Below are 19,377 nucleotides of genomic sequence, written 5' to 3' on the forward strand. Positions count from 1 at the left end.
CTGTTGGAATGACAGACCAGACTGTGATCATGGGGACTTTGTTTCACCTGTGAAGCAGAATTTGCCTGGCAGAATCCCAACATTCTAAAACCAGGTCATGAGGCGACCTTCCCACATCATTTCCACCTCTTTGTCAACTGCTGAGTGCCATCCCCAGCCCTGAACGACTGGTGCTCTCTGAACAAGCTCCGGTGCAAAACCAGCATTCGGCGGGGCTGGGCTGGACTTCTGGATACTAGATTTGAAGTGAGGCGGCCACTGGCCAGTTCTCAGGAGGAATATCAAAATCGACTTTTAGGACCATGACTTCTGATCATGGTGGAAAGGTGATTTGTTCCAAATTTCCAGCTGAGGACAACTTTAAAAGTTGCTCAGATGACTGCATGTAGACATGTGGCTGCACGTATACATGTACACACCCCCGTGCACACACACAGAAGCACCTGCACAGCAGCCAGCAGCTTTTTAACCTACTGATTTATTTAATATACATAATGTATACATTTAATATTTACAATGTATACTTATGTAGGTCTATTTAAGGGTGATTGAGGGCACCAGGAAGCTAACCAGACAGCCACGGATCACAGTGCCAAGACCTGGGAAAGGAGGACATCCAGAGACCGGCGCCCAGCACCGCGGCTGCTTTCTCCCTAGAGGGTCTGCTGATTCCAGAAGATACCGCAAAGGTGCAGAGTTTTGAACAACTTCTGGGGCGACAGACCAGGCCCACGAGAAGAGTGTGCCCGGCACGTCTGTTGTACTCTGGGCTGGGACCCCAGAGACCCTCAGGCTAGGAATGAGTCAAGTGGAAATGAAGAATTCCGCCTAGGGACGGAAAAATCATCTCTTTCCCGCAAGTGGACTCAAGCAACCTGGTTTGCCAGGTCCCCAGACACCTGCAGATGTAAACATAGGTTTCTTGGAGGAAGAGAACTTCATCCTAGGCCTCCTACTGGTTTCAGATACAGTGAGTACCCAAGTCAGTCAAAATCCACCAAGTCCCCAAAGAGGGATACGAGAAATCGAACAAAACCCAGGGGAAAAACAGCCACTAGAAACAGACCCATGGGTCTCCCTACAAAGGAATTACTCAACTTTAAATAACTCTGCTGCTGGGATGGAGCTCAGCGGTAGAGAGCTTGCCTAGCACGCACGAGGCCCTGTGCTCAATCCCTCTCACCACAAACAAAACAAAAAGGCAAAACTATGCTTAAATATATTGATGACAAGAGGCAATTATAATAGAGAACTAGACATGACTTTTACATTATTTCTACTTCATTTTTTTTTTTTTTATGGTACTGGAGAGCTCTACCACTGAGCTACATCCCCAGACCTTTTCTATTTTTATTTGGAGACAGAGTCTTGCTAAATTGCTTAGGGTCTCACTAAGTTGTTGAGGCTGGCCTTGAACCTGTGACCCTCCTTCCTCAGTCTCTTGAGTTGCTGGGAGTACAGGTGTGTGCCATGGCACCCATGGCATGTTTAATAGGCAGGGTGCCACTTCCTCTGCACAAGCCGGCCTGCGAGCAAACATCAAAACAAACAAATAAAACCCTCTGGGGAAAGCCAAGAAGAGCGACTGTGCTGAATGTGAGGATGCTTGTTGGAGATGTCACATAGGCCCCACCCTGACTCCCAGTGGAAAATCTGTTGCTGGTTTGTAAGACACAATTAAACACAGACACATCCTGAAATTCAGGAGACCACCGCTGTCATGGGCTTTGGCCTTCGAACACGGACCCATCTCCCCTTTCCCTTGTGCCCACCCAGACCCTGGCTCTGCCTTTGGTCCAGCTAAGTCGTGATGGAAAACAGCAGCCCTCGGCCAAGGGCATTCCACAAATCACGTTTAATTGTCACGACCCTCCATGGGGCTAGGGTGCCTCCATGCTATGAAAGGAGACACCGAGGTGAGGGACCTGCAGTGCATGTTCCTGGTGCCCAGCCAGCCAGCACCAGAGCCAGGCTGGGGGCCAGGTCTGGCTGCTCCTGGGCAGGCCCCCAGATGGGTGCTGCTCCCCTGCTGGTGGCTGGAATCACCCCTGGATGCCTGAAGCCAGAAGAGGCCTCGGCACTCTTGTCTCCACAACCCTCATTAAACCCCAGCTGGGTTCAGGGACCCAGCCTGAGAGACCTGGCTTCTGGGACCCCAAGCCGAGGCTTCCAGGGAACGGAGAGCTGCCATCTCTTCTCTCCCTTGTGGAACTCGGTTCAGCTTGGCGGTGATGACGGGCACGGGCTGGGATGGCCTCAGCCATGTACACAGGGGCCCTCCTGGGAAAGCTGCTGGGGAAGACGCTGCCTCCTGAGAAGCAGGGAGGGGACGCAGGGAGGGGTAGGGCTGACACAAGGACTCCTAACCCGGTGCAGGCAGAGGCTCGGGCCGTAGAGGCCACTCACCCCACTGAGGTCCCTTAAGTCCAGGCTGGGGCCCAGGGTAGTGGAGGGCTCAGGGGCCACCAGGCAGGGCCCAAGCCCAGACCTGGGTCGTGGTGGCCTGATTAGTTTGGTTGAGTAGAGGAGTCCCTGGGGCCAGCAAGATAATAGTGGGGACCAGATAAAGAGGGGACAAAGGGAGAGAAGGACTTCCCTGGAGGAGGAAGGAGAGGGCTGGGGAGGGAGCAGGAGGGAATCTGGGCTGATGGGAGGTGAGGGCAAGAGGCAGGAGCTTGGAGAGGAACAGAGGGGGCCCCAGGTGGGGACAGGGCAGGGCTGGGCAGGGCTTCTGTCCCACCCAAGGGGCTGGGGACGGGGTTCCAGTAGGTGAAGAACAGGTGCTTCTTGGTGCTGATGTATTGCAGCAAGGAGGATAAGGGCGAGACACCTGGAGGAACCTGCAGGCGCTGTATGATTTGGGAGGTGAATGAAGGGGGTTATGAGCAGAGAAGGGTGGAAGGGGAACAGGTAGGATGGGGCCAGGGAAGGTGGAATTGGGAGACAGCCCAGATCTGGGGCCAGGTTAGGCTCTAGGGCAAGAGCTACAGAAGTCCTCTAGTCCAGGCTGAATCAAAGTGGGGACAGGCAGTCCCAGGGGGCACCTTGCCCTGTTAGGAAGGAGAGAGTGCTGGGGGGCGGGGACCAGGGCTCCCGCCTTTCAGATCCGCTGCCGAATGGCCACAGCCGGGCCCAGACGCCACCAGGTCCCCAAGCCTCCCTGCCCTCTTGGAGACCCCTGGTCCCAGCCCCTCTGCTCCCCACCCTGAGCCCCCAGCATGGAGGAACTGAGGGGTGGAGCAGCTCTTACCTGCTGCATCCTACAGCTTCAGGGAGGTGACCCGGGGGATGTGGAAGAGCTGAGTCTCCTCAGAGCTGGTAGAGCTGCGGCACAGCAAAAGAAAAGTGTCCCCAGAACAGAACCCCAGCTCCCACACAGGGACAAACCCAAGTCCTGATGTTCCTGCCTCTGAGGCCCTCCAGGAGAGAGGAAGAGTTTTAAGATGCTATGCTTCGGTGGATGTGTTACAGTAAGAAGGATGTGGGGCAGACATAGGGAAGGACTTCCAGGCCATGGAACTCCTTAGTGCATGTGTCTCTTCAGGCCTAGACTATGATTCTTCTCTGCCAGGTTTCAGGAGTAGGTAGGGCAGGGGATGAGGTCCAGTGTCTATAAAGTCTCCTTCCTGGGCCTCCAGTGGCCCCCCTGTCCCCTGAGATCCTGGCAGCCCCTCACCTGAGGCGTTTCCGGATAGGACGGAAGTATTTGGAGGTCTTCACAGCAAAGACGACACTGGGGATGAGGAAGAAGGTGCACCAGGCCAGGCAGAACCAGAAGGCGTTCTGGAAGGGGTGTGAGGTCAGTCAGCTGGCCGGGCGGCCTTCCCTGCTGCTCTGCAGCCTCCGCACTGGCCCAGCGAGGGACGGGGACAGCTATGACCAGCGCTGGGAGGGCTGGGAGCAGGCCCCGGGCTGGGGGCGCCGCATGGCCTGCTCACACTGCCCATCCATGGGCCTCCATGTCCACGGGCCCTGATGAGCCGGGGCACTCACCCAGGGGTCGGCCACCATGTCACACAGGATCACACGGCCATTGTCCAGGGCTGCGGAGAGGGGCTGGCAGGTGGCGATGCGCTGAGTCACCTGTGATGGAAAGGAGGTGGGCACATGGGGAGACCCCTGCCCCTCAGGTGTGCACCTTACATTCAGCAAGAGGTGGACAGGGACACACAGAGGTCCAGGGACATGGCTGGGGCCCTGCACAGCTTACACAGATGCGGGCAGCGGCCCTGGGCAGGCACAGGGTGCAGGCCCAGAGATGGAGACGCTCCTGCTCCTGCTCAGCTCCTGCCCTTGGTGGCTCGGCCCGAGCTAGACCCACCCTGTGCCCAGCACTGAGCTCTGAGTGGCCCTCACTGGACAGCAACACATACATGTGCACGTGCTTGCCCACGTGGCCTTATGTGCTTGTACACACACGCATGTGCACAGACACACTCAGGCCAGGCCAGCCCCCTGTGGCCAATTGCAGAGCCAGGACAGCTCTCAGAGGTTTGGCCAGCGGGCGCCTGGAAGAGAAGGTGGGCTGTGACCACGGAAGGGCAGGGGCACGGCGTGGACGGCACATTCTAGACGGCCAGGGCCCTCCCAGCTCACACTGGCACTGGGCAGAGGTGGGCGGGCAGAGATCAGCCAGCAAAACCAGGGGTGCCGATGCCAGGTTTGGGAGTTTGGGTTCAACCCTGAAAGCCTGGGGCACCTCCAAAGGACAGGGTGACCAGCTGCTCCCCTGGGCGTGGGTGACCCTCAGCTGCTCTGAGGCCAGGCTAGGTCCAAGCCCCCACTCACCTCCTCTCTCACCCAGGCCAAGTACTGCGAGAAGTAGCTCAACTCCCGGCTCAGGAAGCAGGCACTCTCCTGCAAGAAAGAGGAGGCCCAGGCTGGCAGGAGGCCAGGAGGCCCGGAGGCCAGGAGGCCCCTACCCCAGCCCTGACACCCTCAGGGCAGGATGGGCCTCCCTGGGAGCCACCGTGAGGGTCAGGGTTCAAGGAGAGGCTGGGGGGGAGCCCGGTCCCCAGCCGCACTCACGTTCATCAGGATGCGGGCGGCCCTGGCAGGCAGCTCCCTCTCGAGGTCAGCGACGTGGCTCAGGACGCCCGCAGTCTGCAGCTGGAGGGAGAGGAGCCTCGGCTCTGTCCCCCTCAGGGAGCAGGACAGCAGCCAGCCACTCCCCACAGTCACCGCTCACCTGAGCAGGGTGGGGTCAGCGCCGAGGGCCCTGAGACTGAGTGGTGGTCCCCAAGGCCCCCCACCCCTCCTCCTTCCCACCTCACCGTGGCCCTCCCTCTGTCTGCAGCCCATGCCCACCCTCTGCGGCCACCTGAAGACGAGGGGCAGCGGATTCCAGGGCCCTGACGCTGAGGTTGAGCTGTGCCTGTGGGGAGACACCATGCTGGTGGGGGAGGGTGCGAGGGGTGCATGTGGCCCCCGGGCCTCCTGCTCCTCGCTGCCCTCTCCCCGGCAGGCCGCAGGCGCCTGGGCCTCAGGACTCACCACCAGGTTCTGCCGGGGGACAACCTTCTCCTGATAGATCTCTAAGCCCATGGGCCTCCATTCTCAGCTGCTGCCCCAACGAAGAATTGCCCTGAGAGTGGACAGAGACCAGAATGTCCCCCACGCCCCGCGAGACAGGCTCTGCCTAAGAATCCTTGACCCAGACTCTCCACGGAGGGGAGGTGGGAGGCTAGGATCAGAGGCAGCAGAGGAGACTTCTCAGCTCCAGGGAGACCTGTGCCCGAGTTTTAGGTCTGCCCCTAGTCAGCCACGGGACCCTTATCAGCTACGGTAGCATCTGCAGACACCAAGGGACGCTCCTTGCCTGCCCACCAAGCTAGGTGGCTGCAGGGTCTCAGAGATGTCAGAGAGAACGTCCCAAACTCTAAATATCTGTGATTACAAAATGCCATTCCTTCCCCTGGAGGGCTGTCCTGGGGTCCCCGCGACCCCTGTCCCTGCATGTCCATGACGGGCGTGTGCATAGGAGACACACGATATCAGGCCAGTTACCTCATCTGATCTGAGGTGACGTCAGTCCTTTTTATGGATAAAGAGACTGAGGCTCAGAGAGGCTGAACGACTCATCCCAGGCCACACAGCCCATTGGTGGCGGAGCTTGAGTTGGAACAGATGGTGCAAAGCCTGCAGCCCAGTTTGGGGACGAAGAGCCTCAGCTGTCACTGGTGAGGGGACCCTCGGTCCCCTGCCTCTGCCCTCATGCCCTCTCCCATGCAAGCATCCTGGCCTCCCGCACCCCCGGGCCTCCTCTGCCGGCTTCTCACCTGGGCCTGGGCCAGCCCCTGCAGCTCCTGGGGCAGCTGCTCCAGGTCAGTCTTCACCACAGGGCTCTGGATCTGAGGGCAGACGGGAGAGGCCACCAGGGGTGAGTGCTGAGGCCCCTGGCCACGTTTCAGACATTTCCCAAGACAACCACAAAAGGAGGCGCCCTCTGGTGGAGCCCAGGCGGAGCTGCCCAGCGCGGGCTGCAGGGGGCTCAGCACCAGGAACAGCGCTGGGGGTGGGCCCAGGGCGTGGCGGCTCCCAGCAGGGAGGACCCCGGAGCAGCTGGGAGGGTTGGGAGGTGAGAGCCTCTCTGAGGCCCCTCCACCCTGCGGGGACCTGAGGGGCCATGTCCACCTGCACGCGGAAGGCCTGGTAGTTGACTTTCTCCAGCCCACTGCTCTGCAGCGCCTCCAGGTCCCGGTGGGCCTCGGGGCTCAACAGCTCCAGATTCTGCACATTCGGTTTGAAGTTCTGCAAGTTCTGCTGCAGGTTGTGGGTGTATTGGGGGAGGAGGGGGAGGATGGGGAGCACGCCCAGGTGGCAAGCCAGGGTCCCAGACGCTCCCCAGGCCGGTGGTCAGCGGTCACCAGCCCTCAGGACCTCCGTGCTGGGTAGGCAGGACCACCCAGACGCACCCCACCCCCTGCCAGCCTCCTTGCACACCCTCCAGGACCCGGCCTCTGCGCTGCATCTACTGGCCACCAGGCTGCCAGCACGGGCCTCCCTGTCCTCTGGCCCCTCTTTTTCACATCCGCAGAGTTGAGGAAAGATCCAGGGCCCCAGGTTCTGAGATCATCTTTTTTTCATTTGTCTACCTATTCTAGACACCAGCCCCAGGCATTAGAGCGAAGACTCCCACGTAGTGGCTGAGGCCCAAGTTTGTGGACTACAGGAAGGAAGGAAGGAAGGAAGGAAGGAAGGGAGGGAGGAAGGGAGGGAGGGAGGGAGGGAGGGAGGGAGGGAGGGAGGGAGGGAGGAAGGGAGGGAGGGAGGGAGACAATTGCATTTCCAGGAAAGATCCTTGGCATTGTCCTACCATCACTGCAAGAGATTTAGGGCTCATGAAAGTTCAGTCTCAGAGTTTACCAGAGAGAAACTGAAACCAGACAGGGGGTTCATCTCCTGGACGATGCACAGCAAATTAGAAAATGCAGCCCATCTCCACTCACTATTCCCCCAGGCTGCTTCCCGGCACCACCACTGTGACGGAAAAGCCCCCGCCTCCTAGGAGGGGGTCTCAGTATGGGGGGGTCAACGCAGCGGGCCCCAGAAGGCTCGCCTGCCTCACTGATCCCTGCATAATCAGCTGTGGCTTTCTGACTTGATGATGACATTTCTAAGGTCCCCCGGGTCAGTTGCCGGATGGACTCTGAGGACCTTAAGTTCTATCTGTCCAGACTCTTCCCTGAGCTGGACCCTTTCCCTTCCCAGGACCAGGACTGAGACCTCTCTCCCTGGAGCCGGGACCCCCAGCCAGCAGCCTTCACCTTGGGGCAGTGTCCCTGGCCTCTCCCTAGGGTACGCCAGCTCAGTGGACCTCCTTTCTGGGTCAAGAAGCGGACAGGAGTGAGCTGAGGTCTGACGCCAGCTGTCCCAGGTCACACAGCTTAAGGCTTGGAGTTGGGACTGGGCCCCGTGGACCAAGAACCAGGGTGGACCTGAGAGGAGTTGGGGGCGAACTCGGGAGGAAGCAGAATCAGAAGTCAGCCTGCTGCTTCCCAGGGCAGCGGGGGCAGGCCAGGGAGGGGTGTGGGTTTCCCAGGACACGCTCAGAAATGGCTCCACCTCCCACCTCAACTAGGCACCAGGGAGGCAGGAGGGGAGGTTCACAGCCTCCACACATTTAGAGCCATGTTCTCAAAGTCCGTCCCTCTCTTGGGAGGTGGCATCTTGGTTTGTTCTAGAGCTGCCCCTGGCCAGCATGGGCCAGCATCTCCACCAACTTCCTGTGTGACCTCTGGCAGGCGACTGCCCCAAGTTCCAGGAGGCACAGGGAGAGTCCTGGGGGTCAGGCTGGCCTTGGGTGCTGGGCAGGGGCCCGGCTCTAGTCCTGGGCCAGGCCCCGAGCACCTCAACCAGACTCCCTGGGTTCCCAGAATCGGCGCCTCCACAGAAGCAGGACCTGAGGAGGAGTATCTGCAGGAGAGGTCCTCACAGCCTTCTGGAATGTTCTCCTACCTGGCTGAGATCCAGGTGCTTCTCGAGGTTGTAGGAGTCATCCAGCTGCAGGACCTTCCAGAGGGCAGCCCCTTCCCTGCACTGCCTGGGGGGAGGGTGAACACAGAGGAAGGGGGCTGGTGGCCCGCATCACCCTAAGGGGACAGCCACTCTGCCCTCCCCGCAGGCCCCCCTGCCCCCAGCCCAGGCTCCCACTCACTGATAGGTCAGGAGGACGCTGACATTCTTCCTCATGCCGAGAAGGTGGGACAGGTTCAGGGACGGGGGCAGGTTCCCCGGGGTGTCTGCAAACTGGGCATGGACAGGGAGAGACGGGGGTGAGCGTGGTGGCCAGGCTGCCCGCTCCCCTGAGCCCACCCTGGCAGAGCAGGCCGGGGGAAGCATCTCCAGACCCAGAGCTTGCCTGTAACCTGAATGAGCCCCGGGCCCCTCCTGGCTGGGGCGATTCCCATGACTCTCTGGGAGGGTGGTGGGTCAGCCTGACCCTCGGAGAGAGCCCAGGCCAGCCCCCAGCTCACCACCAGAACGCACCCAGGGCCCCAGGCCCCGGGCTCAGAGTGGGAGGAGGGAGGGGCCAGGTGTGAGTGGAACCACGAGGTCCTTGTCTGGAGGCGCACGGGTTCTCCCCTGTCCTGTCTCCTGGGCCTTCCTGTCTCTGTGCCCACTCTGCCCCCCTCTCTCCCTCTCGCCCCTTCTTCTCTACCCACGCCTCCCTCCGCCGGCTCTGGGTCCCCGGAGCGGTGGCAGGCCCACCTGGTAGAGCTCCCCGCTCTCCCAGCTGCGGCACACCAGGGTCTGCACGTTGCCGCCCACCAGGAAGGTGAGGAAGACCAGGAGGATGAGGGGCGCGGCGAAGACGAAGCTGAAGCCCACCCCCCTGTGGATCCTCCCTACACTTCGTGCGTCCCGGCCGTGGGTACCTTGGAGAGCTCGCTGGGCCAGCCCGACCTCCCGGGCGCTCACAAGCAGCCACCTCCAACTCGCCGACCCGCGCCCCGGGCTGGCCCCGCCCCAGCCCCGCCCCCGGGCCCTAGCGCGAGGACCCCGCGGAGCTGTCCGCGGCTACGCCTGACCCAACCTACCCTGTGGCCCATCCGGATAATCCTTCCCACCCGATATGGGCTACGGCGTGGTCCTCGGGTCTCGCACCTCCAGCCGAGGGCTGGGGCCCGCCGTTTGACGAGGAGCCTCGCGGCAGGCGAAGGACCGGCTGCCCCGGAGGGAGGAGGCGCGGCTCGCGCTTCAGCATGGCGGCGGCGGTGCGCGCTGAGGGCCGCGTCCCTGCGCTGTGCGGTGTGTCGACCGGTGAGCGCGGGGAGGGGTCGCGGGAGCCGGGGGTCTCCAGGGCCTGCGGGAGTCCGGGCGGAGGAAAGTGAGCAGCGTCCCGCGGCTCTCCCATCCAGCCCGGGACCGCTGGGTGACCTTGCGCGCGTTCCTTGCCTCTGTGGGCGTCGGGGCGCTTGGCTGTAAAATGACCGTGAAGCGTAGTCGGTTCTTCACGGTTCATTTCGGTGAAGAGGAGGGAACTGGCGAGCCTTGCTTTCCCGGCGGGCAGGCGCGACCCCCGGGGTCACACGGTGATGCCCACCGGGTTCGGGGCTGAGAGGCGCCCGCGGGGCTCTGAAGGTGATGGTGGTTCTCCAGGTGGAGTCGGAGAGCACTGGCCTCCGTCAGCTTAATTCCAGCTGGCCGGTGGCCTCAGTGCAGAGACGGATGACTCGGACGTCAGCCCGCAGTGTCGCCTTTCCTGTGCCCCCGGGCCCTGGTGGGTTGTGTGCACCCTAGGAAGGCGCCCTGCTGCTGTGTTGCCTACGGTTGGCTCCAGGGCCGCTGCGTGGCCGCCGCCTGCCTTCTCTGCCCTATTTTGTTGTTGAGTCCACAGTTCAGCATTTCTAATTCTGGAACTCAAAGCCCCCTAAAACCCTCAAAGTTCATTTTTTTTTTTTTTTGGTAACTCATTTAGCAGCAAAAAATTTTACCAGCAATCTTGGCAGAAAATCTGACCTTAATATTCTTTTCTTTTGTCTTTATGATTGTCTCTTCCCTTTTATTTTTCTTCCCCTATCTCCTACTATTTCAAGGCTGTCTTCCTTCATGAGTCTAAACTGTGTGCCAGCCACTGTCTTCCTCTGTTCATGCGTTTTCCCTCACTGTCTTCCTAATCCCTTTATGGAGTAGATTCTGTTATTACACTCTTTATACAGGTGGTGGAGGGAGCCACACAGATTGAGCAAGGGACAAAGGTTTTTGCACCCAAAATTCCTGACACCAAAGTGTGTTTCCCCGCCCCCCCCCCTTTTTGTCTTCTTGTGTATAACTATTTTTTTTTTGTTTTTTTTTTCAGCTTTATTGAACTATGATTCACATACCATACAGTTCATCTATTTGAAGTGCACAATATTTGCACAAACCTGTGCATTTATCATTATAATCTAATTAGAACATTTTTATCACTCCAAGAAGGAAGCTTTTTAGCTGTAGCCACCACTGATCTATTTTCCACTCTTCTTAGCTCTCCTATTCTAGACATTTCATATAAGTAGAACCACATACATGGCTGGCTTATTTAGTGCAAGGTCATCAAGATTCATCCACATTGTAACATGTATCATCCTGAATTTCTTAGGGCTAAATTGTAATGTGTCCATCACCACACTTTATCTGCTCATCAGTTGAGGGACACTTGGGTTGTTTTCCATCTTTTGGCTATTATGCCTAATGTTGCTGTAAACATTAGCATGCCATGTTTTTACACATGTGTCTATTTTCTTTTCTCTTGAGTATGTGCCTGGGAATGGAGTTGCTGGATAAAATGGTAATTCCACACTTGAGGGATGGCCAGAATGTTTTCGAAGTACCTGAGGGTACAGTGAGGGTTTTGATTTTTCTTTAGCAACATTTCTGATTATCTGTTCTTTTGATTATAGCCATCCTCGTGAGTATGAAATGGTATTAATTTGAAATTTTGATTTGCATTTCCCTGATGGATAATGAATGTATTTTCATGTGCTTATTAGCCATTTTTACATGTTTTTTTGAGAAATGTCTGTTCAAGTGTTTTGGCTCTTTTAAAATTGGGTTTTCATTTTATTATTGAATTGTAAGGAGTCTATAGGTGTCTAATCAGATGTATGATTTGCAGAATTTTATTCCATATTTTGTTTTTTAACTTTCTTGATAGTTTGTGGGTTTTTTTTTTTTTTTTTTTTTTGTACTGGGGATTGAACCCAGGGGTGCCTAATCACTGAGACACATCCCCAACCCTTTTTTATATATATTTTTAGAGACAGGGTCTCACTGAGTTGCTTAGGCTGGCTTTGAACTCAACAATCCTCCTGCCTCAGCCCCTAGAGCTGCTGGGAATATAGGCGTGCACCACCAAGCCTGGCTTAATAGTGTTTTTTTGAGGCATACAAGGTTTTTGTTTATTTGTTTTTGTAGTGCTAGAGACTGAACCCAGGCATGCTGGTTCTTCTACCGCTGAGCTGAGCTTTATCCCCATCCCCGAAACACAGGTTTTAAATTTTGGTGAAGTCTGGTTTATGGGTTTTTTCTTTTTTTTCTTTTTATCACTTGTACTTTTGGAGTTATGTTTAAGAAACATTGCTAGACCCGAGGTCATGATAATTTACCTCTGTTTTTCTTCTAGGAGTTTTATAGTTTTAGCTCTTACCTTCAGGTCTTTAGTCCATTTTGAATTAAGTTGTACATAAGGTGTGAGATAGGGCTCCAACTTCATTCTTCTATGGGTTGACACCCTGTTATTCCAACACCATTTATTGAACACATTCCTTTTTCCCTATTGAATGATCATGGTCCCTCTGCCAAAAACCAGTTGCCCATAAATGCTATCTAAGTCTGTTCTGGAGAACCACACTGTATGAAGGGTTGCACAGGGAGGTACAGTCAGCCTGGTGCTGTGGGGGCTCCAGAGGGTGGAGGTTTCACAAGAGCTGCTGAGCCTCCAGGATCTGGTGGATCCAGGATCTCATATACAAAAGTGTATGAGAGCGAATTCAAGACTAACTGTGTGTTTGGATGGCTATGGGGAGGGTGGGGCAGGGGCAGCAGGAGGCTGGTGTGGAAGCCTGGGGCCATGTGGCAGTCCTGCAGGCTGTGCCCAGAATTTGTAACTTGGCAGCAGGAAGCCAGGGAAAGACATGTCAGGGCTGTTAATTGATGAAGCCTCTTACTGTAGAAAGGTGGTAAATACAAAGGGAGAGGTGGGAGACCCATTAAGAAACCTTTAACCTGTGTCTGAGTGATGCTAAGGCCTGAACAAAGAAGTGGCAGCAGGACCACAGCAGAGGTGTGGCCCACAGCAGAGGGATTTTTAAGGTGACTGCCAAGCATGATGCCTGGTTGATGGGAGGGTGAAGAGAAGGTGCAGCATGATGGCAGCTACTTGGCCAGTGGTCACTAAGCCTGGAAATCACTCGTCCACTTCTCTTAGTTCTTTAATTCTGTGGATGGTATTATTCTGTGAATGTTACTGTTTTATTTATTTTTGGGGTACTAGATATTGCACCGTATTGTGCTTTACAGAGCCACATCCTCAGCCCTTTATATCTCGAGACCTGAATTTATACTTCCCCTGCCTTAGCCTCCTTGGTATCTGGGGTTGCGGGTTTGTGCCACAGTAGCTGGCTCACCTTATTATTTTAAATGTCCCTCTTCATGTAGGAATGTATCTTTAAAATTTATTTATTTATTTATTCTTGTTGCAGGCCTGTGGACATAGCTCAGTGGTAAAGCACTTGCCCAGCATATGTGAGGCTCTGGGTTCTATTGCCCACACCACAAAACAACTCCACTTTTTGCTGAGTGCAGAGGCATTCATTCATCTGTAATCCCAGCAACTTGGGAGCCTGAGACAGGAGAATTGCAAGTTGGAAACCAGTCTGGGCAACTTAGAGAGACCCTGTCTCAAAAAAAGAAGAGGGGATGTGGCTCAGTGGTGAAGCATGTGCCTGCAGGCTCCAGGCCCTGGGTTCAACCCCAGCACTGGAACCAAAAAATATTTATTTACTTATTTTTAATTGACAGGTCATTTCTGGTGCAGGCAGCTTTCCCTGAACACCTTTCCAACAGCTTCTGTTTTGGCGCTGAAGACCACTCTCAGCAATGGTGAGATTCATTTGGGAAGTATCTGTTCTCATAAGATTTAATAAGAGTTTCTGTAGATTTTAAAATGTGAATGGACAAGGCATGTCCTTGATGATGGTATTGTACAGTCTTGAGTATTTTTCAAATTTTTTATGACTGCAGTTGTTGTAGTTCAAGGCTTTAAAAAATAATGGTTGCCATTTTTGAGTAGGTATTGTGCACTAGGCTTGAAACATGTCACCTTGTTCAGCCCTCACACTGGCTTTCATGAGCTTATTCGAATTTTAGAGATGATAAGGTGAATCTCTGAGAAGCCAAGTGACTTGTTCAAGATCATACAGCCAGGCCAGGCACAGTAATGCACACCTGTAATCCCAGTGACTTCGGAGGCTGAGGCAGGAGGTTGCAAGTTCAAGGCCAGCTCTGTCTTAAAATAAAAATAAAAAGGACTAGGGATGGGGCTCAGTGGTTAAATACCCCTGAATTCAATGCCCAGTACCTTTCCCCAAAAAAGAATGAAAGAAATCACACAGCCAGTGAAGCAGGGCTGGTCCCAGAGCTTTCTGGATGCTGTGATGCCCCCTCCTGTGGACACAGACTTCCTTGACATAGTGCAGGGCCTCTCTTCAGCTGCCTTCTGGGAAGTCCAGGCCAACCTTGCTGAGCAAGGAAGCCTGGCCCTTTCACCTTGAGCTTCTGGGACTCCTGAGTGCTGGGCTTCCCTGTGGGTCTCCTGCCTTTTCCTCTTGGAAACCCGCCTGTGAGATGCCTTGGAGATCCTGGGAGAAGTCCAGCTGACAGGGCTTTCTCCCTAGTGGCAGATTTCCTACGACCTGTCACACCCACTGTGAATCAACCAGTTTGATTTGTTGCTTGGGTGATTCACTCACTGATTTATAAACAGTTTATTTACCCCTTAACATGTGCCAGGCACTGCCCTGACCTGAGCCGGTGTAGGGCCTGATAGGGATAGCTGTCCTCACTGCAGGTTGCTGTGCTATTCCTTAAAATATTAACTTTCAGGCTGGGGGTGCGGCTCAGAGGTTGAGCCTTGCCTAGGGTGCCCAAGGCCCGCAATTGAATCCCCAGCACCACACTGGAAGTAAAAAAAAAAAAAAAAAAAAAAAAAATTGAGTTTCCAAAAGGTCGTAAAAGGCTCAGAGCTTTCATTCCTAGTCCTTTTCTGCTCCTTCCCATCATCTAGGGACACTAATTCTTTTACCTTCCTCTGGTTATATTTCTAAATACATTGAGTCTGCCGCTCTTTAAACAACATTGTTATGCTAATTGGAGATGTAACAGTCTATCCTTACCCTTACTTTCTTCCAGTATAGGTAGAAGCACAGTTTGGACTGAATCTCTGGGCATTGTTTTTGTTATTAAATTATGTGCACATTCAGAGCTGAGCTAGGTAGTATTCTACTGTTACATTTTTTCCTGAAATTAATAATTGCCTGACTTTTAAGAAGTTGATTGCTTTCCTTATCACTATATTTTTCTAAATGCTGCAACCAATCAGTCAGAAACATAGTAATAAATTTTCTAAAATCTCTCACCAACCAGTTTTCATAGAAGAGACCCAAGTGAGAAGGAAGGAGTTCTTGGTGTGGAACGTGATGTGTGCTGAGGTAGAACCCTGGGGGCCTCTCCGTCCCCACCAGACGGGTTCTGGCCTATCCCACTTTAGGCTGCAGGGTTGTTGCTTCCTGAGTCTGGGGTCTCATGACCTAAACTTAATAAGAACTCAAAGGATCAGAACAGAGTTGATAAGTGAGGTGGATTGTGATCTGTAACTGAGCTTCAGAACGTGACTCAGCCTGAACTACTGAACTTTCTTCTTTAAAAAATCATAACACGGGGCTGGGGATGTGGCTCAAGCAGTAGTGCACTCCCCTGGCATGGGTGCGGCCCGGGTTCAATCCTCAGCACCACATACAAACAAAGATGTTGTGTCTGCCGAAAACTAAAATGTAAATAAAATATTAAAAAAAATCGTAACACAATGTAAGCAAAACCATTTATACAAGTGTGCATGAAAATTGACTGTTGTTTTGGTGGTACTGAGGATTGAACTGAGCGGCACCCTATCACTAAGCCACATAACCAGCCCTTTTTATATATTTTTTCTTTGTTTATTTGTTTAGTGGTGCTGGGGATTGCATCCAGGGCCTTGTGCATGCAAGGCAAGCACTCTACCAACTGAACTATATCCCCTGACCTATGTTTTATTTTGAAACAGGTTCTTGCTAAGTTGCTAAGGCTGGCTTCGAACTTGCAATCCTTTGCCTCAGTCTCCTGAGTCACTGGGATTACAGCCATGTGCCATGCACCCAGAAAAAGTGACTATTTCTAATGTGTACAAAGCCCTGGGTTCAATCCCCAGTTCTTCCCTGCCTCCCATTAAAACAAACAAACAAAAAACAAGTGGCTATTTCTAAATTCTAAATTTGATTTCTTTTTATTTTTGACATTTGGTTTCTTTTAGCTGGGTACATTATTAGCTATGAGTGATGTTTCAGTCTTTCAAAAAAAATCTGTTAATAATTTTTACACTTCTTGAACTACATTAAAGATTATAATGCTGAACAGAGCAAGATGAAATTTTTTAATATTAGATATGTGTTGAAGATGAAGGTGTTTACAAGAAAGGCTGTGTATAGCAGAATGAGATTTGGAATGATAAAGTTCTGGTTTGTTAAACAATGAAGACCCAGGGCTGGGGTTGTAGCTCAGTAGCAGAGTGCTTGCCTAGCATGTGAGGCACTAGGTTTGATCCTCAGCACCACATATAAATAAATAAAGATCCATCAACAACTTAAAAAAAAATGAAGACCCAGTGTTTTCTGGCTACATTTTATTTGGTAGTTCATCAGGTGGGCTACAGGTCTAGAGGACATCTGTGTGCTAGGTGCGATCTCCCTCCCCACAGTGGAGCAAATCATCTGGAATTGAAATTAGTGTTGAAATCTCATCCAGTCATCCAGTACCTTGTGGCATTGGCAAATCTATCTCATAGGCCTACATTTGAAACAAAATGGTCGTATGAAGTGCTGTCCAGTAATCAAAGATTATCCCTTTGTGTTTGGGTCTCTGTATTCAGTGGAACTATTTCGATGGCTTCCTACTACCCTTAGATGTCGCTCTCCCTGTCCTTACCCGCTTTCTTTCTCTGGCCCTGTGAGCCATGGTTGGTGCTGCTGATGAATCTGCAGTTACTGTCCTCTGCATGGCTTCACTCAGACTTGAAAACAGCTGTTGTCATTTTTTTCTTTCTTTCTTTTTTTTTTTTTTTTTTGGCTTTCTATTTATCAAGCCAATACCCTAAAGGCCACTTTTCCTCCAGGGCTGTTTTAACCCTGTCACTTCTCTAGTGAAGCACAGAGCTCAAGAATCTGTGCATGCACTGATCTTGCCAGCACTGTCCCACTCCTGCATCACCACCTGTTCCTGTCACCTCTGCCTTCTTCCTCACCTGACACCGCCATCCCTGGGACTGGTCAGATGGCTTCCTCTCAGACATGGCTGTTCTAAAACCTTTTCTCAAGTAATAGATGCATGTGGTTAAAAAAAAAAAAAATTTCCCCCAAAATACAAAAACGCGGGTCTTTCACATCCAGCCCTAAATGCCCCTGTTTTCTTCCACAGAGGCAGCCACTCTTCAGTTTCTTGCGTGATCTTCTGGAGTTGTCTACAACATGCCTTCCCTGCTTCCCTGAGTTTTGAACATAAAGGGCAGGGTACCCTCTGCACATTGAGTCTTGTTCTTCTGAACAGTTTCACTTGAAGGTCTTTCCTCATCTGCCCACGGCCCAGCTGCATACAGCAGAGGGCGCCATTTGCCCAGAGCAGCCCAGGAGCTTGGGCTGGGTAATGCAGGGCAGAAACCCTGGCTGTACAGAGCTTTCTTGAGACTGTGATATCTACTGTGCAAATGAACCATGACCTCTCTAGGATGGGCATTTACGTGGCTTTCATTCCTAAAAGTTTGGTTTTATTTTTTAAATAACAATTGTCCTCAAAATATGATTCTTAAAAGATTAGAATGTTTAGTGACTTATTTTTATCAAGTCACAGTTATTTGGTGCTGGCAGCTCCACAGCCAGGGAGCATCTAACTTGGTTTTGTTTCATCTCTCTGTAGGCCCTTTGTCACTGCAGGGAACCAGAGACAGCCGACACTTCACCAGCTTGAGCCATGCGCTGCAGACACAGTGCTGTATCTCTCCTCCCACCAGCCGGTCAGGCCAGCAGTGCAGACCCTACAGCTTCTTCACTAAATGTGGGTAGACTGGCACATACTTCCACCTCCTGCGACAGGAAAGTAGGGGTGCTTTCCTATCTTAATTTTTCTTCTGTCATAAACGAATTAACATTTTAGTGATTATTAAACTAAAAATGCAACTAGGATTACCTCACGGGCCACAGCTGTGTTTGGAGAGCGCTAGTTTCTCCGAGCCCCTCATCTGGGGCACCCAAGGCCTAAAAGTATTGAATTGTGCCCCAGATACCCTGCTGATTTAGAGTCACACCAAGAAGGCCCTTACTGTTTTTAGCTGGGCCTTTGCTAGGACATCTCATTTGGAGAAGTTCAAGAGACGACACTACTGAGACCTGAGTGGTGATTGGCAGACATCAGGGAAGCAAGTCTACTTACTGGTCAGGGACTAACTGGGATTTAATGTTAGCCATCTTTTGTGGAAAAAAAGTGGAATTGTCTCCTCTTGTGTTTTCCAAATGTAATCATGTTTTATGTTCACTGTATGATTTTATTTTATTTTCATTACCTCAGTGACATGGGTGAAGCTGGGCTTTCTGGCCTTTCTTATTCTTAGGAGAGTGTAGATCTTTGCTTTACAACTACAGAGTTTTTAAAAACCCCGTTTCCTTACAGTGACAGCAGATGAGCTCTGGAAAGGTGCTTTAGCAGAGACTGGTGCTGGGGCAAGAAAAGGAAGAGGCAAAAGAAGCAAAAAAAAAGAGAAGGAAGGATCTGAACAGGGGTCAGGTCATTGGTGAAGGTAAACGTGTTTGGTTGTTTTGACAGTTTTCAGATTTGGTCCTGAACTTGGGGTGGGAAACTGATGATCTTGGGAAGGGGAGAGATAGGCAGCAAGCTGGGTCTGAGGGAGGCCTGGGGGCGCCCAACGGCAAACTTTGTTCTGAAAAGAGTCTATGTGCTTTTAAAGTGTTTTCCCCATATTTTATGGATATTTGGCAAACTGGAAACATTCTCATTAAGTGCATAAGAATCCATGGTTTAGAGTCCAACCAGGGGGCTTAGCAGCTGCCCCAGAGTGTCACGTACTCCGTGGGGCACAGCTGTGATAGGTCCTGTGCTGCACACAGCCCAGTGCAGGCAGGTGGAGCTCGCAGAGAGCTGGCAGGCTTCCCCTGCCCAGAGAAGACAGTGACCAAGAGCAGGGCCTGTTGCAGCTACTCAACTGGGCTGCTGTCACACAGAAACTGCCCTGGACAGCGCATGGTTGGACAGGCCCAGCTGTGTTCCAGTAAAACTTTATTTACAAATCAGCTGGTGGGCCGCACTTGGCCTTGGTCCTTCATGTGCTGATGTGATTGTTTATACTTGTGCTTTTGAAAGCAAAAATAGGATGGATGAACTTGAACTGGCTTATTTTTACTGTTGTGCAGACTCATCGCTTTTGATACTAACAACCTTTCCGAAATAAAGGAAGCACCTTGTGCTGCACTTCTAAGATTGCACAGGTGTTTCTCTTGGTAAAAGTGAAAATGCGGTCACATGCCTGTAGGGTAGATATGCATAAAACTGTGACAGTGCAAGGTCACCTGCCAAGTG

General features: G+C 52.7%; 1 protein-coding gene across 1 annotated transcript; it reads right to left on the minus strand.

The window, feature by feature from the left end:
• Positions 1-460: 460 nt before the first annotated feature.
• LOC144249579 (prominin-2-like) lies at positions 461-10,245 on the minus strand. The gene is given in 15 exon segments (XM_077791691.1): positions 461-899; positions 3,251-3,324; positions 3,677-3,783; positions 3,994-4,083; positions 4,789-4,857; positions 5,029-5,109; positions 5,321-5,374; positions 5,494-5,527; positions 5,529-5,584; positions 6,279-6,350; positions 6,634-6,762; positions 8,458-8,542; positions 8,657-8,748; positions 9,540-9,805; positions 9,880-10,245. Coding segments are annotated over 14 exon segments (1,284 nt in total). The 5' UTR covers positions 9,965-10,245; the 3' UTR covers positions 461-899; positions 3,251-3,260.
• Between the last annotated feature and the right edge of the window lie 9,132 nt (positions 10,246-19,377).

The sequence above is a fragment of the Urocitellus parryii genome, chromosome 12, assembly GCF_045843805.1.
Source record: "Urocitellus parryii isolate mUroPar1 chromosome 12, mUroPar1.hap1, whole genome shotgun sequence".
Lineage (NCBI taxonomy): Eukaryota > Metazoa > Chordata > Mammalia > Rodentia > Sciuridae > Urocitellus > Urocitellus parryii.